This window comes from Sorex fumeus, unplaced genomic scaffold (assembly GCF_029834395.1).
Source record: "Sorex fumeus unplaced genomic scaffold, SorFum_2.1 ptg000030l, whole genome shotgun sequence".
Lineage (NCBI taxonomy): Eukaryota > Metazoa > Chordata > Mammalia > Eulipotyphla > Soricidae > Sorex > Sorex fumeus.
In genome coordinates this window covers 10,341,072-10,365,592 of record NW_026606087.1, presented here as the reverse complement: position 1 = coordinate 10,365,592, position 24,521 = coordinate 10,341,072, and the positions used below count along the sequence as shown (strand labels likewise).

The window sequence follows — 24,521 nt, the reverse complement described above, 5'->3', positions numbered from 1 at the left end:
TAATTTTACTCACCATTATTTTTGCTATTCTTATATTTTTTGTATGGTATTTTTCATTCTTAAGGGTATTGCAGTGCACACGTAAAATTTTATATTGAAAGAAATTGAGTCAGCCATTAGGGAAAACTTCCTGAAGTCCCTTAAAATAAAATTTAAAATACAGACTCATCAGTATGATGATATATTTATCATGACCTTCATATGTATTATTAAAATAGCACTGTAGCACTGTCCTCCCGTTGTTCATTGATTTGCTTGAGTGGGCCCAGTAACGTCTCCATTGTGAAAATTGTTGTTACTGTGTTTGGCATATCAAATACGTAACGGGTAGCTTGCCAGGTTTTGCCATGTGCACAAGATACTCTCGGTATTTTGCCAGGCCCTCCAAGAGGGGCAGAGGAATCAAACTCGGGTGGGCCGGGTCTGCCACGTGCAAGGCAAACACCCTACTCACTGTGCTATCGCTCCAGCCCATTAACTTTACAGACCCTCAAAATACAAAAGATTCAAATGTCACAAACCAACTGTGATTTCAGCAAAAAAGGGAAATGGAAAAACAAAAATCAATGTTAAGTAAAAATTTTATATGAAGGACATTATGACTGGAGACAAGATGAAACAGCCAAAGATACATTATACATTAAGGCTGCCTTCTGGAATATTAGAAAAATAGCAAGTTTGAGAGGGAAATGGCCCCAAAGACTACAATATCTTAAAACACTTACTAAACTTTATGTCACTCAGCGTTAAGTTGTAAAAATGTTAAAAACTGAACTTTCAGTATTTAAAACTTCACCTTCTAAGAACTGCTGAAAAAGTTTATTAAAATAAAACTATTTCAACATGTTATTTTTCTGTAATGTTTCTATTACAGATACACTTTATAGTTACTCTTACTCATTGGCTCATGGATTTCCTGGGGAATAGAAACTACACTACAATAACAGAATTTATTTTACTGGGCTTAACTGATGACCCCATTCTTCGAATCATCCTCTTCATGATCATCCTTTGCATCTATCTGGTGACCATCTCTGGCAATCTCAGCACAATCACTCTTATCAGGGTGTCTTCTCAGCTCCATCATCCTATGTACTTTTTTCTGAGTCATTTGGCTTTTGCTGACATAGGCTATTCATCTTCTGTCACACCCAACATGCTTGTAAATTTCTTGGTGGAGAAAAACACAATTTCCTATATTGGATGTGGCATCCAGCTTGGTTCAGCTGTTTTCTTTGGGACAGTTGAATGCTTTCTTCTGGCTGCCATGGCCTATGATCGCTTTGTGGCAATCTGCAACCCACTGTTGTATTCCAACAAAATGTCCACACAAGTCTGTGTTCAGTTGCTAGTAGTGGCTTACACAGGAGGTCTTTTCAATGCTTCTTCCTTTACTATTACCTTTTTCTCTTTGTTCTTCTGTGGGCCAAATCAAGTGAATCATTTCTTCTGTGATTTTACTCCTTTAATTGAACTCTCATGTTCTGATGCTAGTATGCCTGCATTGGTGGATTCATTTATTGCTGGCTCCATCATTGCAGTCACAGTGTTTATCATAGCTGTATCCTATGTCTACATCCTCATGACCATCCTAAAGATGCGCTCCACTGAGGGGCGCCAGAAAGCCTTCTCCACCTGCACCTCCCACCTCACTGCAGTCACTCTGTTCTATGGGACCATCACATTCATTTATGTGATGCCCAAGTCCAACTACTCAACTGATCAGAACAAAGTGGTGTCTGTGTTCTATATGGTGGTGATCCCCATGCTGAACCCTCTCATCTATAGCCTCAGGAACAATGAGATTAAAGGGGCTCTGAAGAGACAGCTTGCTAGGAAGTTATTTTCTTAATGAAGTTTGTTATTCTGTATGTTTTATGTAAGTATTCTAAAACATAATAAAGTTTGTCTGAGATAAAAGTATTCAGTCTGTATGTCATTTGTATTGGAGATTTTTATCATATATTTTATGATATTAAATCGTAATCAGAGATCCATAGTGATTCTCAAAACACTTAAAATTTAATTATAGACACCCATTGGTTCACATTTTAAAAGTTAGTAGTTCAGACCCTTTGCAAAAGTGTATTTATATTGTCTTTAAAAGGAGTTCTCTGTCATAAATTAATGTTCAGTTATTGTACTTTTAAGCACCTAGAACTGTGTCCCATTTTACTTGCTGTTTATTCTAAAATGAGTATAATAGTTATAGTTGCCTGAATAGTTACTAAGAGAAATGGGAAAGCAGAACAGAGAACACTGGAGCCAGAAAGTTGCTGACAGTGTTTTCAAAATCGTGTTTTGGTCTGAGGTTAAGTCTCTTATTCCAAGTCACCCACTGGAGAACCAAGAGAAGGTGTCTATCTGACCTGTGATATTTGTCAGGCTAAGACTAGTGACTTTGTGGTACATGAGCAGATTTCCTGAATGCCTAAGCGACTGAACGGAACAAACTCTTACAGGATAAATATTCATAGTGAGGCCTTGATCTCCCTCAAGTATCTTGGCAACTGAAATCTTTTCTGATTTTTGACTTATTTTCCATAAAGGAATATAATCAACCTGTACATGTAGATATCTGTCATAGATATTTGCTTTCCCGCCTCTCTTTAATGTTTCAAATATAAGATTTATCTTATTTTTCTGACAAACTCAAAGCCATTAATTATTTAATTATCTTTTTGTTCTTTCATACAATTAAGATGATGTTTATATTTCAGAAGCTCTCATAGTCTGAGACTACAAAGAAGTTAAAGGTATATGCCCTCAAGGAATTCATTTTTATAGCATGGAAGACACAAAATAACAAGTTAGTGAGTCAAACACTTAGAAAGTGGTGGTACATTGGAGAATGGAAAATAGAAGCTGATTAATAGAGATTGACATGCTAGAGAGAGACTGTCAATACACACCTCACTGACAATGCACACAAAGATACACAGAAACAAAAGGTTAGTGGGATGACAGCTTTATGCTGAATATAGGATTACTAGAGTCTAATTGCTAGAAAAACGTTTTTCTGTGAAAACTTAATATTCTACATACTTCCATATAATTATCTTTGAGGTTTTCTCCAACAAATGGAGAATGACATGCTTATAGTTTTATTCAGTCTTATAGTGAGCACAACAAGAACAAATTATAAAATGCTAATGTCTCAAACATTATACTATAGCTTACAGGATAATAATGTATTTCCTCCTCAGATACTAAGAACCCAGGGAATTATATCTTCTAAATATTCTAAATATTCACAACTACTTCTTCTCTGAGAGAACTGTACAAGTCAGAAAAAAAAGTTACCAACTGAGGTTGCAAATTTAATGTAGGTTTTTAAGGAAAGGAAGATGATTAAAAGCCCAGATCATACCCAGTTGATAATTCTGATTGATAATAATTCTATTTTGGAGCAGAAGAATGTGACAAAGTCTTATACAAATTACAGATTGAAGAGTTAGAGTCAAGTCAGGTTTTCCTAAAAATAACTTTTTATATACCAGAACAAGAATCTTATAAAAATTAATAATCAGGGCAAAGGAAATAAGTTATCAAGCATGGGGTCAGTGGAAATATCAAACCACAGAAATAAAAACATTAACATATAAAACTTTTGGTTGTGTTATTACTTTATTTAAAAATATAAAATACAAGTTAAAATATAAATAACAAAAATCAAAATATTATGAAAAACAATCATAGAATTTCATAACTGAAAGTTTATGGGCTAGTAGTTAAACCAAACATCTTTTCTTGGCAAGCACAATCCTCAGGGGTTTTCACACAGAATCTCAAGAGATAACATAGAAATGAAAGCTTTTTAAAATTTTTTTAAATGTCCTTTTGTTTGAACATTTTTTAAATTACCTAAACTATCAATTGGCAAACAAATTCTGTATTTAATAGTGATCCGTAATATGAACTAAGCACCTGCTCTGTTCCAGTACTATTCTTTTTTCCAATATTTTTCCCACTTTTTAAAATTAAAGCATGGTGATTCACAAAGTTATTTATAATTGAGTTTTAAACAAACAAGACTTCAGCACCAATCCCACCACCAGTGTCAACTCCCCTACAGCAACATTCCTAGGTTCCTTCCCATATTTCACCCCAATTCCTTTCACATATCTCCCCACCCCCACCCCATGTACAGACACACACACACATACACACAGACACACACACAGCCTGCCCTCTCGAAAGTTTCTGAGTTTGGTGGTTGTCATAGGCCCTGGAAGCAAAAAGCAAGCATTTAAGTGTCCCAAATAAAGTCCAATCAAATAAAGTCCAACCACACTGAAGATAAGTCAGAGATTTTTTTTTCCACCAAGAAATTTTTAAGCATAGCATGTTTGACAGAAGATGACTCTGGCAAGAGTATGCTGAGATTCCAAGAGATGGTCAGCAGGTAGAATCAAAAGATGATCATGAAGAGGATAATTCAATGAATGGGGTCATCAGTTAAGCCTAGTAAAATACTTATTATTGCAGTGTAGTTTTCATTCCTTCATGAAAAATAAATGTATTCAATCTAAGTGCATATTTACATGCAAAGAGAAATATATGTTTATAATAAAATTCACTTGAAATAAGAGATTAAAGAAATGAGAATAATAAAATGTCAGTGAGTTTAGCAAAAAATTCATTTATTACTGTATAATAAGACTAATAATTCATAACATTTACCAAATTATTATCAAATAAAAATCAGAATTAATAAATATATGTGTATGTTTCATATAATATATAATCTTTATATACAATATATAAATGAATAACACAGTAACAACAAAGTCTCCAATGGAGACGTTACTGGGCCCGCTCTAGCAAATCAACGATCAACGGGAGGGCCTTTACCTTTACCTTTTATGTATTATATATAGTGCATATATTACAAATAAGTATAGTTTTATTATGTATATAGTATATAAACATATATAAAACATATATGAATATTAATGCACATATAGTAAATATAGTATGTATCTGCTTGTGTATTTATATAGCCTATTTTTGCCATAAAAATATTTTACTATTTTTTTTTGTATGAGCAGCTGAGATTGAAAGACATTATATGGCTGTGCAAGCTTGTGCAAGCAACTGGTAGAAACTGACTACGAAGCACTTAAGCTAGCTGCCCCTTCTTTTAGTAGTTATTCAATAAATGAAACTAAACACTTAAATTAGTGCCTCATTTACTTACACATTTCACATTTCTATCAATGAAATAAAAACAATTTCATTTAGTTTTGTTTTGGGGTCACACCTGACAGTGCTTAAGGTTTGCTCCTGGCTTTGTGCTCAGGGACTATTTCTGGTGATGTTTGAGAGGAACCATATGCTGTGCTAGGATAAAACCTGAGTCAGTATGTGCAAATACCTAAATTCCTGTGTTGATTCTCTGATAAAAACTAAAATCAATATTCAGAAACAAATAATTTTTGACACTAATTCAAGAAAAAATATGAAACTAGAGTTATGAATGACATGATTTAAAAATAAATTATATTATTGAATTTATTGTATGTTTTATAATATTTGTAATTTAAGATATTATTAATGTTTTAAATATCAATGTAAATGTCATGTGGAAAGCATATTTAATGTATAACAAAATCATTACTTAAATATATTAATAACTTCTTAACTGATATTTTATAGAGTAAATTAAGATAATTTTCAATATGATACCATGATAAATAGCACCTAGTATAAAAGCTAAAAAAGCATCATCACCTTGGTAATGAGTTAAATTAAATTTATAAATTTTCCCAGTTTTATAGTCTAAGCTCTGTCTAGTATATTGCCTTGAAGCCAAAGCATTCTGAACCATAGAGTTTTTCTGCAAATGTATTTGCTATATGTTTTAACTCCTAATTTATATTTAATATAAATTAACTATTTTTAGCATTTTTTGGGAATTAAAATTTATAAAGTATTCAATGATCCCATGAGCCTATGTCTTATTAGAAGATACATAAGGAATCTTCATAACTTTGATTATGCATGATTATTGATGAGTAATAATAGTAGAAATAGTAATTCAACTAAAGTTTCTATCTAGTTGATTAATTACATCTTCCTATTTTTCCCATCTTTGACTTGTGGGAAAAGACACAGTATTAGGGAGTAAAGTTAAGTAGTAAATAAAACTCAATATATCAGATTCTTTAACAAAAGACAAAACTTACCTCTTGAAATAAGTACTTATTCATCTATTCATAACAGATGAAAGTGTTTGTGGCCCTAAATTATCATTTTTTATTTATTTTTGCTTTTTGGAATAAATCTGAAGATTCTTGAGGTTCAAGTGTAAATTCAAAGCTTCTTGATGCATATAATTATGTACTGGAGTATTGAGCAGTTTAGTTCACACATACACATTCTAATCTTTCAAGATTCTTTTTATTTTCAAGAGGTCAAATTATTCCTTTGGTTCTATCTTGGTATTCACAAATAATTATGCAACTTTATGGTTATTCTAAAATATAATATAATGATTTCTCTTATTGATAAATAATGGGTCAATGCTTCTTTGACTTTCTGATTAAGAAATAGTCAAAATTCAGTTAAGTACATTAATATCTATTGATTATATTGGTGAAATAAAAGGCAAGACCTGATGAAAAATTAAAGTTTAAATTCAAAAGGAAATGTTTAAAACATGTATAAGACTTTCTCAAGAGAAAGTTTCTCATTGTCAAAAATTTCAATGTTAACACTTAAGTGTATTTTTAATTTTAAAAAGTAAAAATAAGTTTATCAAAAATATACCTCTTGTGCACATGCTATAGACACAAAAAAGAGTAACTTATATGGTTTTTTTCTAATGAGCAACTTTTCTAATAAGCGTTTATGAAGTAGGTGTACATAGCTACCTCACCTCACCACCCCTAAAGTGCCCAAGACCTCCTACTAATGTCACTACTTTATGTCACTTCTAGTCCTCTAATATCTCCCCTAATCTGGTGCTCTCAGTTTTGCATTTAAGTATCCAGAATTTATAGTCAATTGATATCATCTGTACCCTTATTCTGTCCCTCTACATACCCACAAATAAGTGACGTCATCTGGTACTTGTTTTTCTCCCTCTCTTTTTCTCAGCATGAAACCCTCCATTTCTGTCCAAGTTGCAGAAAACTACATGAGTTCAACATTTCCTACACCTGCCTATTATTCCAGTATGTATATATACATATATACAGAGTCTCCTGCCCCCGCGCCTGGCTGTCCTCATCAGGGCCCCTTGGAGGGAGGCGGGTTGAGTTCCCCCCCCACACCCCGAGCAGAGACCCAGCAGCCGAAGACCTCCAGAACCAGCCACAGACATGCTGAGACCACTTTCCACACATCTGGACAAGCGTCATGCATGAAAGAACCAGCAGAGGAACCCAGGCATGCGGGTCCCGGTGCTGAGATCTCCAAGCCCGCTCGGATCGGAATTGGACCTTCTCCACTCAGATCCCCCATCTTCCAGTAGGTAGGCGTCACACCCACCGGCTGCCGCCGGTGCCAGGTTGGTCCCATCAACAGCTAAGACCCAGAGACTATAAAACCCAGCTCCTGTAAGCGCACGGCCGGAGAACCTGGCAGGCTACCGAAAATATCCTGCCCGCACAACAGAGTCTAGCAAACTTCCCGTGTCGTACCCAATATGCCAAATACCAGTAACAATGATGGGTCTCATTCTCCTAACCCTGAAAGAGCTTTGAATATGGCTCTTTTAAAATCTCAGGGCTAGGAAGAAGGAAGGAGACGTTACTGGTGCCTGCTCAAGGCAATCGATGAACAACAGGATGATCATGATTGTGATTGTATATGTACATATACACCACAACATATTTATCCATCCACCTATCATTGTATGTTTGACTTGTTTCCATATCCTGGCTTTGGACTAAGCAGTACATTGAACATAGGTGTGCATAATTTTTTTTTGGATTAGTGTTTTTGTGCTTTGGGGATAGATGTCAAGAAGTGGAATTGCCATCTTAGTGCACCAATAACCCTGGCCAGAGACACAGTAGCAAGTCCTGGAAGACACCACAGCATCAGAGGTCTCTCCAGGCCCCATATTGGGTCAGTATCACTGGGTCACCCCAGATGGAGCAGGTGCAGTCTCCCCGCCTACTCCAGATGGAATCCCAGTGACCAAGAGCTTCCCCAAGCAAGGCCCAGGTATGCGGGTTCAGGACTAAATCTCCAGGCCGCATGACAGAAGAGGACCTGGGCTGTCCCTCCCCAGGTCCCCGCCTGTCCATGCTGTCATGCCCACTATTTGCCTCCAGGCACCATCTGAGAGCACTAACAGCCCTGGCCCAGAGACTCTCAATTGAATCCCAAAATGGATTAGTGCCATACAGAGATGTCTCTGGAACCCAACCATTTATAATCTAGAAATTTACATTTACAATTGTGGCCACATGAGTTCTCATTATATTCAAAATGAGCAATGGAAAATAAATTATCTAGCTTCTGCTCCTGGCAGGTAGGTATGAATGGTGGTGGGAAAATTTGAGCAAAACATAATGCCCAAAATTTGAGAGACAGTGTTGGGGAGATTGTCTGCCATAGAGTCAGGGTGAGGACTGAGATGTGGGTTGGCGGGGGGTGAGATACTGGGGACATTGGTGGTGGAGAGTGTGCACTGGTGGAGGGATGGGTAGTCCATCATTATAGGGCTGAATCTCAAATGTGAAAGTTTTGTAACTCTCTCACGGTGATACAATAAAATAAAAAAAGTAATGTGGAGTTCATGCCAAATTCAATCAGCTTAATCAATGGTTGAACAAATTGCAGTACTCCCATATTATTTAAAAATTTGTTTAAATTAAAATAAATCCAATATTTTTGATATATGGCAATCTCTTAGGTGTGAGATGATACCTCATCATTGTTTTGATTTGCATTTCCCTGATAATAAATAATGGTGAACTTTTTCATATGCTATTTTTTCTTTTGCAGTCCTCCTTATAGAAATGTCTATTCTTTTCCTTTCCTTGTTTCTTAATATGAGCTTCGTGAATGATTTATATATACACTTTGGTATTAGAACAGTAATCGAGAAAAAATAACCATTCACTGGCAAAACTCACAGTGCAAAGTTTTTAAAACTTCAGTGGTGGGCATCCTACAAATGGTGACTGCAAAGAAAAGTTGAGGCAGAATGTAGATCTTTATAAGAGAAATATGCAAATAATATTTTTTTGAATTCAAAAGCAAGCCTTTATGCCTAATTTGTGCATTAGGAGTGTTAATTGTTCCAATTCCTGAGCATAAAATATTTTTCCATTATTTTGTGTGTTCTGGAGCGTGGCAGTGGTGGGGTAGTGGAGGTAATGAAGGTAATGGAGGTCTGCCGATGAGGTGTTTATCTGGTACCGGAAGGGTGGGTGTTCTGTGTGTAATCCCTGGGTCGCCAGAGGTTGGTGGAAGCATACAGGGAAGGGTAGGGTGGGGCTTTTGGCTTTAATCCGTTGGTCGCTGGAGATTGGTGGGAGCGAGCAGAGGATCTCTGTTTCTGGGTAACCATTTTTCCTAGAGTCCAAGGTCACAGAGTTCTGGTACCTGGTTCTTTGGGGCTTCACTCGTGCATGCGTCTAGGCCCTAGCATCCACACATCCTGGAGTGTGGTGGTGGCTGGGTAGTGGAGGTAGTGTAAATTCTACTTCATGGAGCAGGGAGAAAGGGCTGCAAAGTTTAAGAAGAGAACTTCCAGAACGACCACCAGCTGGGAGCTCTTTGGCACTATTGCGGCAACATGGAAACATGCCATCATTGACAACATTGACGAGGAATATGATCAACTAGTTCACCACCTCCACGACTGTGCAAGGAATCCTGAGAGAGATAGATAGCCACAAAAAGACGCCTGTCTTCGAAAACTCTTGAGTTCATTCGCCAATGTGGTTTGGTGCAAGCCTCAGGCAACCACAAGCAAAAGTCCGAGCTCAAAAAGCAATGCAGAGAAGTGATAAAGGAAGACTTCAAAGAGAGAAGAGCAGCAGTGCTGCCAGATGCAGCAGAAGCCTGGAAAAGCGTTCGTAATGCCCGCCTGTCCTTTGCCAACTACAAGACAAGATGACTGCCCTCCGACGTCCTGATGGATCTATCACATCTTCCAGAAGGGCAATGGAGAAGATTGTTCATGACTTCTACTCGGATCTCTTCGATAGCCACATCCACCTGCCCACATACCAAATTCTGCAGGATGGATATGTCGTTCAAAAGTTTCTCCCAAAATCCGACACGCCATTTCTTTGGTAAAGAAGCAAACAGCACTTGGCCCAGACAAGGTCAGATCCGAACACCTGAAGAACCTGCAATCAGTACTCATCATTAAACTGGCTCTGCTCTTCACACGCTACCTGTCTGAAAGCAAGGTTCCGTCCAGCAGGACCCTTCTACTGTACAAGAAGGGAGACATCCACGACATTGGCAACTATTGCCCGATCTGCCTGTTGTCTGTCGTCTACAAGTCTGTTCGCTCAAGTGATCCTGAATAGGATTGGCAGAAAACTAGACGAAGACAACCATGCGAGCAAGCAGGTTCCAAAAAGGATTCAGCATGATCAACTACATCCACTGATAACCAAGCTCATTGAGGTTTCTCAGGAGTTCAAGATGCTTCTCTGTCTAATGTTCATTGATTTAAAGAAGGTCTTTGATTCTGTTGAGACTGAAGCCCTAGCCAAACAAGATGTTCAAACTCAATACATCAGGATCCTCATGAGGTGTTTTATGGATTCACTACCAGGATCTCATCATTCTACAAGAAAGTGATCATGCATGTCAAGAGAGGAGTTCGGCAGGGTGATATCATTTTACTGAAGCTCTTCAGTGCCACCATTGAGAATGTCATGCGACGACTGGAATGGGAAGTAATGGGAGTGAAGATAGACGGTCGGCAACTACACCACCTCTGCTTTGCTGATGACATCATTCTAATAACAACAAACATTAGCCAAGCAGCCCAAATGCTGGCCAACTTTGACTGTGAGTGTGGAAAGGTCGGATTACAGCTGAATCTCATTTAGACAATGTTTATGAGAAACGGTTTCATTTCTGATGTTCCATTCGCTCTCAATGGAATGAACATCCCCAAATGCAACAGTTACGTGTACCTGGGTCGAGAAGTCAATGTGACAAATGACCTGGCACCTGAGTTGCGGAGGAGGAAGTGAGCAGCTTGCAATGCCTACAAGACTGTCGAAGAAATGCTAAGAGGACAAAGAACCTCCAGTTCTGGGCACATCTCTTCGATTTTACTGTTTTTCCTGAATTAACATACGCATCAGAGACCTGGCCGAGATCTCCAAGCCTACTCGGACTGGAGTCGAGCATCTTCCACCCAGATCCTCCAAATCCCAGTAGGCGGGGGTCACACCCACCACCTGGCCCCCTGGCGCCGTGTAATCCCATCAACGGCCAAGACTCAGAGACTATAAAATCCAGCTCCCGGACGAGAATAGTGCAGTCTTCTGCCCCCGCGCCTGGCTGTTCCTCGGAGGCCCCTTGGAGGGGAGCGGGTTGAGCTTTCCTCCCCGCCCCGACCAGGGCTCCGGCAGCCGAAGACCTCCAGGACCAGCCACCACCATGCTGAGACCACTCTCCGCACACATGAAGGTACTGGCAGAGGGACAAAGCCACGCAGGTTCCGGGGCCGAGATCTCCAAGCCTACTTGGACTGGAGTCAAGCATCTTCCACCCAGATCCTCCAAATCCCAGTAGGCATCTTATCAGGACATCCTACTTTGGACAAACTTGCAGGCTATCTAATGTAGCCTGCCCACAGGGCAGAGTTTGGCAAACTCCCCGTGGCGTACCAAGTATGCCAAATACCAGTAACAATGATGGGTCTCATTCTCCTAAAGAGCCTTGAATACAATCTCAGGGCTAGGATGAAAGAGACGTTACTGGGGCCTGATCGAGGCAATCGACGAATAACAGGATGATGAAATGAATGAAATGAATCAGAGACCTGGGCCCTACAAAAATAGGATGAGATTGCTATTCGGGTCTCCCAAGAGGAATTGAAAGAGCTATGCTTGGATTGTCACGCTTCACTCAAATAAGATAAAGAATCCTGAGTTCCGACCTCTGTCAACGATCGAAAATCAGGGACCTGTCTCAATTGTCAAGGTGTCAAAAATCAGATGGGTTGGACTCGTAATGCGATTTGGAGATGACCGCTGGACTAGAGCCATTACCAACTGGATTCCACGGAACGTCAAAAGATCACATGGCCACCCACCTAAGAGATGGTCAGACTTCTTTATCAAGACCCTGAACGATCGGCTTGAGGCTCTTCGTGTTCCTAGAACAAGCAGATGCCATTGGGCTACACTAACATGTGACAGGGACGAATTGAGATGTTACTGGCACCCACTCGAGCAAATTGATGAGTAAGGGATGTCAAGTGATCAAGTGATCAAGTGATTTTTTTTATATATTTATGTCATAGATTTTGTTGGCAATTCTTTCACCTATTTAATAAGTTTTAATTATGTATTACTTCTGAACGACTCTAAATTGGAAATTTTTCTCTTTCTCTACAATTGCACTGTTTCCATATAGACATGCATCAAATATTTTGTTTAAAGATTTTATAGCCTTCCACTTCGTTATAAGCCTTCCACTTTACTAAAAGCCTTCCACTTTATTAATGTATAGCAGTTTTCTAATGGTGTATCTGAGAATTTTTAAGTTAATTATCGTACCATCTGCAAATAGTTTTAGTTATAGTTCCATTCACTGCTGGTGGGAAGATTATCTGGTTGTCTGGTTCAGCCCCAGTTCATATTCCTCTTTTTTTTTTTGAAGTTGTAATTTATTTTTTTTTAATTTTACTGAATCACCGTGAGATAGCTACAAGCTTTCATGTTTGGGTTACACTCACACAATTATCAAACACTTATCCCTCCACCAGTGCACATTCTCCACCACCAAGAATTTGCATTTTTAACAAGCTTTCCAAATATTTCTTGCCTGTGTGTGTGTGTGTGTGTGTGTGTGTGTGTGTGTGTGTGTAGTGTATGTGTATATGGGTAGTGATGGGTCCTGGGGATCAAACCCAGACCCTCCTATGTGCAAAGCAAGTCCCCTACCTCCCATATTCCTCTTTTCTTAAATTGATAATTACTATAGCTAGAAAATATCCACCTGCTGAAATCAGAGTCATTTGACAGGAATCCGAACAAGAACAATTTCAACAAGATCCATAGGCTGAAAATCAATACTGGTTTTGCTCAGACCCCTGAGCACAAAGCCATGTACTATTGCCCTCAGGGTGGGTGGGGAGTTACAGAGTGGAAGGACGTAGCCATAAAAGAGAGTGCTATATCTATCTGCTTAGTCTACTACCACCTTGTCAGTGAAGTGTCCAGAGATATTAGGATGCAAAGACTGCAGGAGTTCTTGTGTGAGATGGAAATTAAAGTCCCAATCCACCCCATAAGGCAGACATCAAGTTGCACGTGAGATCAACTTGATATTTGAGGCACGGGAACTTGCCCCTAGTACCCGAGTTTTTGGAAGAGCAATGCATAGCTCTGCATAGTTTTCATGCACAAAGAAGTGAAATTTGCTCTTTGCAAGAAAGCAAAAGGAAAGTCAAATTTGAACTCTGCAAGATTTCCTAGGTTTGTTGTTTACTTGTAAATAATTTGTTTTTTACTTGAAAATAATTTCGGGACAAGCAATTATACTTTTTAATTAGGAAAGTTAGAAAAGAAAGAGAGCACCTCACAAATTAAAAGAAAGAAATTTTACATCCCATGTAGGAATGCAGTTCATCACAGAATAGAATGTGCATCACTTGCATTTGCAAATATTGGAGAGGATTATTAGACCACAATTGATAGTATTCAGGGATTAATCCTGGCCCTGGGCTCAGGAGTGATCACCTGTGGTCTTCAGGGGACTATAGGGGGCAATGGGGATCAAATTGACTCACCAACATGAAATACAAGTGCCTTTTCTCCTCTACTCTCCCTCTAGTGCTACAAAGTTGGTGGCAAGGAGATATTACAACAGGTATGGAGCTATCCTTGCATGTACCCAGACTGGGTTCAAAACCATATGATACCAGGACCTTGGCAGCAGGAGTGATCCCTGAGCACAAAGCCCAGTATAAGCCTTGAGCGCCAGAAGGTTGACCCGAACACACACACACACACACACAAAAAACCTCAAAAAAGAAAACCAGGCAAAACCCAAAGTTGGCTTTAAAAGTCCTCCTCTGACCCCAGTCCCCCAAATCTCACCCCCATTGTCTTGACTTGAGGTGGTTTTTTTTTTCATGTAGATAAGAGTTGATTGTCGCAAATTTTCGAGGGAGAAAGACTTTAAAATTTGATGGTCAAAGGTCAAAATTACATATTCTGGTCTTTTGTTTCTGTTGAAGTTTCTCCTATCCTTGAGGGGGTATCACCTTCTCTGAGCTAGGACTGGCCAGTACTTACCATCTGATAAGAGTCTTATCAGGCTGAATATTCATAGGGGATTCCTGAATATTCAAAGGAGGTTAGTATTTCACACTCCAGATGAGACAAAGGGCTGGTGACTAAGAGTTAATATTTTCCAGATTTTATCTTGATTTATTACTTGTCAAGGACCTCTTTGCCTGCCTTTAATTTTAACTAACCCTCTTCTAATTATTTTTCCATTTACTTTTATCTCATGACAAGTCACTCCTTGCCCTGTGTAAAGGATAAAGGTGACCTGAGAAAACTGGCAAGTTTTCTGAACTATATGATAAATGATAGTGTACAGAATGACAAATATTCTAAAAGACTCATCTTTTAAAACATAAAAGATATGTTTTAAGTAGCTTGAGTTGTTATCATTTTAATTGTTATTCAAATAAGTACAATATGTTAGTGAAACATTTTTGGGGATATCACAATGGATAATAGACCCACAGAGTAGAAGATCCCTGATACCTTAAGCAGTAGTCTCAAGAGAGTGGTCCCCAGTGGCCTGAGGACTCATTAAAATCTTCATGTTACTGAGCACATCCTTAAGGAGTAAAGAAGACATCACCTTTGATACTATAGAAGATTATCAGAGGAGATTCACTACAAGAATTCAAAGAGGAAAATGATTTAAAACTTACTTCTGATTATGAGATACATTATACCACTGGAAGAATACAGAAAATTACTCCCAAGTTGTGAGACTAAGTTCTTCCTCTGACTTGATATCTCATGATTTAAGATACTGCCAATTAATTTCCTGTTGGCAGTGTTGTGTCTATCAGAGAGATTGAAAATGAACTTCAAAGACCTTCCAGCTTCACTAGAGCAGCCAACAAGCTGAACCTGATCTTGAGCTGCATGGCATGTAAGCTTGTTCTTACCATCTGGGTTTGGGAAGCCATAGTTCTTATGCTGGATTGAGGTTATGCTCTTCACAGGAAAAGAAATCAGTCCCAATCTCTACCAGGTCGATAGTCAAATGTTTTTGACCGTGTTTTTAACTGCAGCAAAAACTAAGACAGTTTATAGAAGATGGTAAAGTGAAATATTTTTATTGAGGGAGAGTATGAATTCTAAGAAGAATAGGGGCAGAGTGAGAGTGAGGGAGAGAATGGAAGAACTCAAAAAAAAAAAAGGAAATTTAAGTCCTAAAGAATGCAGGACCCCTCCCCCCAATATAGTTTCCTATATAACCACACAGAAAACTTATGTGTGGGCCTTTTCCAAACTGTTTTGGCTCAGGGGTCTCTGTGTAGAAAGAATCCTTTAATAGGACAGTGACAGGGACCCAAAGAAAAAATATAGTTGGAATGGCTTGCACTTTGTAAACCTGGGCTCAGTCTGATCCCTAGCACCCCATACGGTAATAACCCCAGGATACAGAGTAAGTAGTAAGACCCGAACACTTCTGGGTATGGCCCAAAAACCAAAACAAAGCAATCTGAGGACCAGAGCAATAGGACAGCAGGTAGAGTGTTTGCCTTGCACTTAGCCAATCCCGGGTTTGATCCCTGGCATCCCACATGATTATTAGACCACAGGATTATTAGACCACAATTGATAGCACTGCCAGGAGTAATTCCTGACTGCAGAGCCAGGAATAACCCCTGAGCATTGCCAGGTATGAACCAATAAAAGCAAAAAAAAAAAAAAACCCTCAAAGCAAACAAATAAAGAAAAAAAATAATAGGTCACTGCCAAGCAGAAAAGATTTGTAACTAGGGCGGTCTTCTGTTTGTCAAGTTTTATCATAGACTTTGTTCCAGCTGAATTGTTTCTAGAGGGAGTTTAGCAAATGGATTCAAGCTAACACTATTGACAATAATGCTGATTTTTATGCTTGTGGTATGCAATGTTATTAAGCAAACCTTCTCACTATCCACATTCCTTTCTGCCTACCTCAATTCCTTTGTCAACAAGAACTTTTAGGTTTTTCTCTTTACAATGAATATCATTTTATATACTATAATATTTCTTAATATTTCCTATGGGCTGGAGCCATAGCACAGTGGTAGGGCATTTGCCTTGCATGCAGCCGGGCCGGCTGAGCAGAGCCAGGTTTGATTCCTCCGCCCCTCTCAAAGAGCCCAGCAAGCTACCTAGAGTATCTCATCCACATGGCAGAGCCTGGGCCCACTTGAGCAAATTGATGAACAACGGGAGGACCGTGACTGTGAATATTTCCTAATAACCAAGTTGCATTGATCATTAATCATTAAAAGCCTGTTATATGATATTAAAGAAATTATGCTAAATTATGCTAATAGATAATCTAGAAATTGGGAATGTTGAGAAATTCATATTTCTTTGGAAATTAATATTTCTCTGGTTATGGTTCTTGCAAAAATATTAATAACTGGTGGAATAAAATATAGGAAAAAAGTTTTAGTAAAGATTTTAGAAGATAGAAAATGTAGATAAGAGAAGTTGCAGAATCTAAAAGTCTGATATAAAATAAAATAAAGAAGGAGAAATTGAAGCTGGAGAAAAAACATGAAAATAAAAGAGTAGCATGAAGAAACATGAAATGGTTGGAAAATGCAGAGGATACTATTGTCAGATTTGCATGCAACTCAGTAAGAGATGTGGTAGAAACAGAACCAGGTGATACTGAGCAATGGAATAGTGGGTAGGACAATTGCCTTGCATGTGTGCTGACTGAGGTTCAATTCCCAGCACCTTATATAGTTCCCTGAGCACTACCAAGAGTGATTCCTAAGTAAAGAGCCAGGAGTAACCCCTGAGCACTATTGGGTGTGGTCCAAAGAAAGAAAGAGACAGAGAAAGAGAAAGAGAGAGAACGAAAGACAGAGAGAGAAGAAGGAAGGAAGGAAGGAAGGAAGGAAGGAAGGAAGGAAGGAAGGAAGGAAGGAAGGAAGGGAGGGAGGGAGGGAGGGAGGGAGGGAGGGAGGAAAAGAAAGGATGGAATAAAGAAGAAAAAAAGAAAGAGAGAGAGAGAAAGAAAGAAAGAAAGAAAGAAAGAAAGAAAGAAAGAGAGAGAGAGAGAAAGAGAGAGAGAAAGAAGGAGGAGGAAGGATGGAAGGAAGGAAGGAAGGAAGGAAAGAAGGAAGGAAGGAAGGAAGGAAGGAAGGAAGGAAGGAAGGAAGGAGAAGGGAGGGAGGGAGGGAGGGAGAAAAAGAAAGGATGGAATAAAGAAGAAAGAAAGAAAGAGAGAGAGAAAGAAAGAAAGAAAGAAAGGAACAAAGAAAGGAACAAAGAAAGAAAGAAAGAAAGAAAGAAAGAAAGAAAGAAAGAAAGAAAGAAAGAAAGAAAGAAAGAGAAAGAGAGAGAGAAAGAAGGAGGAGGAAGGATGGAAGGAAGGAAGGAAGGAAGGAAGGGAGGGAGGGAGGGAGGGAGGGAGGAGGGAGGGAGGGAGGGAGAGATGAAGGAAGGAAGGAAGGAAGGAAGGAAGGAAGGAAGGAAGGAAGGAAAGAAGGAAGGAAGGAAAGAAGGCGGGAGGGAGGGAGGGAGGGAGGGAGGGAGGGAGGGAGGGAGGAAGGAAGGAAAGAAGAAAAAGGAAGAAAGATATTGAACCAGGAGCAGACATAAACATCAGTTTCAATGAGCATTAATCCTTATGGTAGGATATTTGGTTTTCTTTAAATGTATGTAGCCATTATTTTTTGATACCACTAGTAACCTTATAAACTCTGTATAAAGAATCTACTATCTGACCATAGTATGATGCAACCAATGTATCACCAGTCCATAACTACAGAGGCACCAAATTTATCCTTGCAATAGGTACTGAATAACAGGAGAGGAATTTTTTTTTTAATTTTTATTAGTGAAACACCATGAGGCACAGTTGTCGACTTACAAATTTTTGTGCTTGGACCTCGGTCATACCCATCCCTCCACCAGTGCCCACCTTCCACCACCAAGGATAACATCCCTCCCCCCCCATTCCCCCCATCCCCCCCTGCCACTGTGGCAGGGTATTTCCCTTTGTTTTCTCAGGAGAGGAATTTTTAATGAAATTTTTATTGATCCTCTAAAATTAAATATTTATATAGTTAAGTTTTATATTTTATCAATGGTTTAAGTATTCAAGTAGACTATATCGTGAGATTACAAAAAATAACAAAGCAATTTTATTCATATTTTTCTCTTACATGCAGATCATTATTGAGAAAGAGATACAACAAGTGATTTTATAAGTAGGACTTAAGAAGATTCTTGGGTCCATTCAATGCCATTTCTATGGAGTATCATGCTAGAATCATTCTTATCACTCTGATTACTGAATTTGACTTCAAACAGGTGCAGTAGTATCCCAGATTCTTCCATTAATATTTAGCTTAAACTTTTCCAGGTGCAAGTCATTAAGATCTAGTGATCCAATGCATTAGAATTCTCTGAGTCTTAGAGAAATTGCTCTGTACCAGGAGAATGAGCAATCACACCACTATCATCACTTTCATTCTGTGGGGATTTTCCAGTTTCCCAGACCTGCAGGTCCTTCTCTTTGTGTTGATATTCTTCTCCCACCTGACCATTATCGCTGCAAATGTGTCAATTATGGTGGCCATCAAACTCAGTCACAACCTACACACCCCCATGTACTTCTTCCTTTGTGGCCTGTCCTTCTCAGAGACATGTACCACTATGGTCATCATACCCCGCATGTTGGTGGACTTACTATCAGAGAGCAAGACCATTTCTCTTCCTGAGTGTGCCACACAGATGTTTTTCTTCTTCGGCTTGGGAGGCAATAACTGTTTCACCATGGCTGCCATGTCCTATGACCGTTACACTGCTATTCACAACCCACTGCACTATGCCGTCCGGATGACCCCTAAGATCTGTGCTCAGCTCATGTTGGCCTCTTGGATGGTTGGGTTCCTGATTTCCTTGAGTATCGTCAACATTGTGTTTAATTTGCATTTCTGTGGTTCCAAAACTATCCAGCACTTCTTCTGTGACTTCTTACCTGTCGTGTCCCTTGCTTGTAATTATACTTCCTATCATGAAATGGCTATTTTTTTGCTCTCTGCCTTCGTGTTGGTGGGCAGTTTTGTTTTAATCATGATCTCCTACGTCTTCATTGGATCTGTAATCATGAAGATGCCCTCTGCTAAGGGGAGGTATAAGGCCTTCTCAACTTGCTCTTCCCACCTCACTGTGGTGTCCATACACTATGGGTTTGCTGGGTTTGTGTACTTGAGGCCTAAAAACAGTGACTCATTCGGAGAAGACATGCTGATGGCTGTGACTTACACAGTACTCACCCCTTTGCTCAATCCCATTGTTTACAGTCTAAGGAACAAAGAAATGCAGACAGCCCTGAGGAAGGTAATCAGCAATACCAATAGGATTATGCCTCACAGAATAAATAAAAGAACTGAAAACATGTAAAAAATTTGCAGATTGACAAAGTGAATAAAATGAGTATTTAAACTATAATTACTGTGTACAAAGTAATTCTAGTACTGAAAGGATATAGCGTCAAAGTTTTTGTTTGTTTGTTTTTGAAGGGGGGGCATACCTGGTGGTTCTCAGGACTTAAGTACTGTTTCTGGGCTCAGGGATCACTCTTAGCAGGACTCAGGGTCACCCACATGCAAGATGAGCGCCCTGCCCACTGTAGTATCTTTCCAACCAATATTTTTAATATGTGTGTTCATCCATGTACGTATATCCATATTTAAATATGCAATAAAAGAATAAAAGTATTTTTGTAACAGTATTTTAAAATAATATCAAATGAACTAATGAATTTTCCTATTAATGGATTATAGTTTTAATCAATTCTAAGTATTCTTTGAATAACTCTAATCTTTAATACTTCTATTTTCTATAGGTTATAGTTTTAATGTAACTGTAGACTGTACATTTTACATTTAAGATCATGATCAATTTTGAATTAATTCTTGTATCACAAATAAGGTTTAGATTGAGATTCTTCCCCATCCATGGACATTCAATAAGTCTTGTACCATTTGAAAGAATGTTGAAAAGGGCATTAGACTGCACTTGCAACTTTGAAAATATTATTACGGCATCTGTATAGGGTTTTTTTCTGATTTTTCTCTTTAGATTCATTGATCTATATGTGTTTTTGCCACCAGTGCCAGACTGTCCTTAGGGAGTTTGTGCTATATCTTTTCTGTTTACCATTCATTGTTTTACATAAAATTGCATGTTTTGATATATTTCTTTAATTTTTGTTGTTTAATTTTTGTATAATATGGTCTCAAGTCTCAAGTCTTCTTTTTATCATTTCCTTCCTGTTTAGAAAATTTCATTTTAATTATTATTTAAAGGTGTTAGGAACAAATTAATCTTATATCTCAAGAAACTAAAAAGCAAACAATAAAGGAAGCACAAAGAAAGTAGAAAAAAGAAAATTCAAATAAAATAGAATAGAATCAATTGTTGAATATTGACCCTAAGTGTTTTAGGCTTCATCAGTGAATTGCCCCTTTTCCTCCTCCCAGAGAAGCTCACTGTGCTCTTACTAGCATCTCTAATTGAGCTAAAGTTTATCTTCAACCTTTCCTTTGTATTTTAGCTCTCATTGTCTCAGTTCCCCAAGTCAATCTTGATTACTTATAAGTCCAACTTTCTGGTAATTCTGGACTTTCTATTTGTAAAACTTTGTAATTGAAGTGCTGTGTATTTGTACCTGCTTTTCTATTTCCCCTATAACCCTTTTATTTTTACTATAGAACAATGTTCTTTGGTTAAACACAGAAAGACCATTAATGCTATGCTCCTAATATTTGGGAGTTGATAAACCCTGAAACATATCTGCTCCTAGGCATTGGTCATAATTACTTGACTCAGACCTCAGTTGCTGTAATTCCTACCACCTCCCAAAGGGAGGTCCTGCTGTGGGACTGGGATGGACCCAGGCCGACTGGCGAAGCTACCCTTGCATCAAAATGAGACAGTCTAGAAAGTATAAATGCATGGTTTTGATGCAAGCTGTTTTGACTTAAGAGGCAGGACTCCCATTGGGAAGGACAAGCTGAACTGGTCTGAGTAGACAGACTGGGATTTATGATAAAAAAAAAAAAAACCTTGCTTGTTCTCAGGAGAGCCCAGAGAACCAAGTTTTGGGATCATTGTCTCTAATTGTGTTTGTCCAAACAACTGCAAGTATTGATGCAAAGTAAACTTAATTGTTTAACATATACAACTATAAGGAAAGACAAAAGCAATGTAGATATCCCTGCAAGACAAAGTATCTCTTTGAGTTAATCTCCCCAAGATAATTGCCTCTGCCAAATGTTTTTATCTTTGTAAATGACCCATCACACCTATGTCCTATACCTCAACTCCCCTCAGATGTTCTATAAGTATGCTAGCAGCTCTGCATTAAATTAAACAGGCCATTTTCACCATCAGGCTGTAGTCCTCCAGCAATCAGTCTCTCTGTTGGTGAGGGCTGGGAAGGACAGGAGGCGATTCTCTGACACCAAATGCATGCGTCATGCAGCGCCCATATATTTTCTGAACTAACAATCAATGAGATATATATATATATATAATAGCAAAGTACAAAATATCAATTAAAAACTAGATCTTTTTAAAAAATAGATATGATTACAAGCCTTGGTGAGACTGATGTAGAAAGGGAAAAATTTTTATTAATAAGATAAATGAAAGAGGTTATACCAATAAATTACTGAAACCATACAAGATTATTATGAATAACTTTTTGATACTAAATTGGAGAAACAGGAAGAAATGAATAAATTCGTAGATTCACACTACCTCCTACAACTGATCAGGAGAAAGTAGAAAGCCTGAATAATTACTAGGAATTGAGATTGCAACTAAATCACAAATCTCTCCACAAAATATTCCAGATAGGTTCACTAGTGAATTCTTCCAAACCTTCAAAAAGGGCTTACTACCTGTCCTTTTCAAGCTTTCCATTAAGTCAAAGAAGCAAGAATCTTTAAGAACATTTTCTATGAGAGAGCCCAAGTAGATGTTGCCCCTCTCAACAGACCTGTGCCTGCTTCTGCGCACCTCAACAGCAGCCCCCATTACCCCTGCCTGGGAGCACCTGCTTTCACTTCCACTGCGAGCTCCAGCACAACTAGCCACCGCCCCCTCAATAGATCTGTGGACTAGCATCCAGACCAGCTGGGGATGTGGCCTCCACTGTAGGGGGAATGGCCTCCTCAAAAGTGGGCATGGCCTTCTGTGAGGCCGGCTACCACTCACTCGACCGCAGTTACATTTCCTGCTCCCCACACTCTCGACTCACATCCCAACCTTCATCACCTAATTCTGTGGAAAACATCCTGGCCGCCTAAAACACAATAATACAATAATCCACCAGCCTACTCCAATTCAACAAAAAACCAGTGTACGCAAGAATCTGTACAAGCCCAATATAAAAGAGCACCTCCTCCAATGCTTTACTAGATGCCTATCCTAAGCCTCAGAATAATGTCTGAGAGGAAGGATATATTCTAGAAGGGGAGAAGGGTGACCACCATTGACAGCTTATACAGAATCCTTTTCCGCAACAAGAGGGAACAGTGCTAGAGAACTTGAAGGTTTTACTTCTATATACCCACGATACCATAAAGAAACAGTGAAAATCTCCACTATGAGGAGAGGACAAAGAAAAGACTCCTGAATTGTCAACAGGGGTTACCCACAAATAGGATCTCTCTGATAAAAAAATTCCGAGATAAAATATTGAGGATGTTCGAGGAACTCAAAGTATCAATGGAGCAGACATCCAGAAAATTAAAGGAAGAAATGAAAGAAACAGTGGACTGGATAGTCAAGAAGATACAAGAAGAAATGAGAGTAGAAATAAAAAAGCTACAAAAAGGGGCTGGAGCAATAGCACAGTGGGTAAGGTGTTTGCCTTGCATGCAGCCAACATGGCCGACACAGGTTCGATTCCCAGCATCCCATATGGTACCCCGAGCACCGCCAGGAGCAATTCCTGAGTGCATAAGCCAGGAGTAAGCCCTGAGCATCGCTGGGTGTGACCCAAAAAGCAAAAAAAAAAAAGCTACAAAAAGAAGTGTCACAAATAAAGGATTCAGTAGATGAAATTAAAAGCTCAGTGGGTGCCTGAGCAGTAGAAAGACTACAGCCGAAGACAGGATCAGTGAGCTTGAAGATGAGCAGCAGAAATCACATAGGCAGCAACAAACAATGGGAAAAGACCTCAAAATAGCTCTAAGGTGAATCAGAGACCTGGGGGATGACGCCAAGAGGAACAACATTAGAATCATTGGACTAACAAAAGGACAGGGAGGCAACACCAGTGAAAAAGCCACAGTGAAAAAGATCATTGCTGAAAAGTTCCTAGAATTAAAGAATGCAGACATCCATATTTAAGGAGCCAGAAGGGTGCCAGGTAAAAGAGACCCTAATAAAAACATTCCAAGGCATATCATAGTGAGAATGAAGGATGCCGAGGATAGAGACACAATACTGCAAGCAGCAAGGTCAAAGAAGGAAATCACAAAGGAGCACCCCTTAGATTTACAGCAGACCTATCAGGGGAAACTCTCCAAACGCGAAGACAATGGTGGGATATAATGAAAAACTCAATGAAATGAATGGCTCACAAAGAATACTTTATCCAGATAAACTGTCACTCAAGGTCGATGAAACAATCACTGTCACTATCATTGTTCTCCCGTTGTTCATCGATTTGCTCTAGTGGGCCCAGTAATATCTCCATTGTGACACTTGTTACTGTGTTTGGCATATCGAATTCATCATAGGCAGCTTGCCAGGCTTTGCCGTGCAGGTGAAATACTCTTGGTAGCTGGCCAGGCTCTCCGAGAGGGGCAGAGGAATCCAACTCGGGTCGGCCAGGTCGGCCACGTGCAAGGCAAACGACCTACCCATTGTGCTATCGCTCCAGCACTGATGGAACGCTACACCATTTTATAGATAAACAAAAGCTCAGAAACTTCATAGACTCGAAACGAAACCAAAATGAAAGATTAAAAGAGTTCCTGTAATTCAAGAAGAAAAACATCTATAAGCACAGCAAACCCTCAGAGAAAGATGGCACAAAAGACCATGACAATAATCTCTCTCAATGGCAATGGT

The 24,521-nt window shown here is 38.9% G+C and overlaps 2 protein-coding genes across 2 annotated transcripts; both read left to right on the top strand.

The window, feature by feature from the left end:
• The first annotated feature begins 907 nt into the window (after nt 1–907).
• Nucleotides 908–1,852, top strand: LOC130025208 (olfactory receptor 502-like). The gene has a single exon (XM_056116154.1). The coding sequence runs from the start codon at nt 908–910 to the stop codon at nt 1,850–1,852; it is 945 nt and encodes a 314-aa protein (XP_055972129.1).
• A 17,014-nt stretch (nt 1,853–18,866) lies between these two features.
• Nucleotides 18,867–19,832, top strand: LOC130025393 (olfactory receptor 10T2-like). Its single transcript, XM_056116346.1, has one exon. The coding sequence runs from the start codon at nt 18,867–18,869 to the stop codon at nt 19,830–19,832; it is 966 nt and encodes a 321-aa protein (XP_055972321.1).
• The last annotated feature ends 4,689 nt before the right edge of the window (nt 19,833–24,521 follow it).

Coding starts and splice junctions, on each gene's coding strand:
- LOC130025208 (XM_056116154.1), top strand. CDS start 908: ATGGATTTCCTGGGGAATAGAAACTACACTACAATAACAGAATTTATT.
- LOC130025393 (XM_056116346.1), top strand. CDS start 18,867: ATGAGCAATCACACCACTATCATCACTTTCATTCTGTGGGGATTTTCC.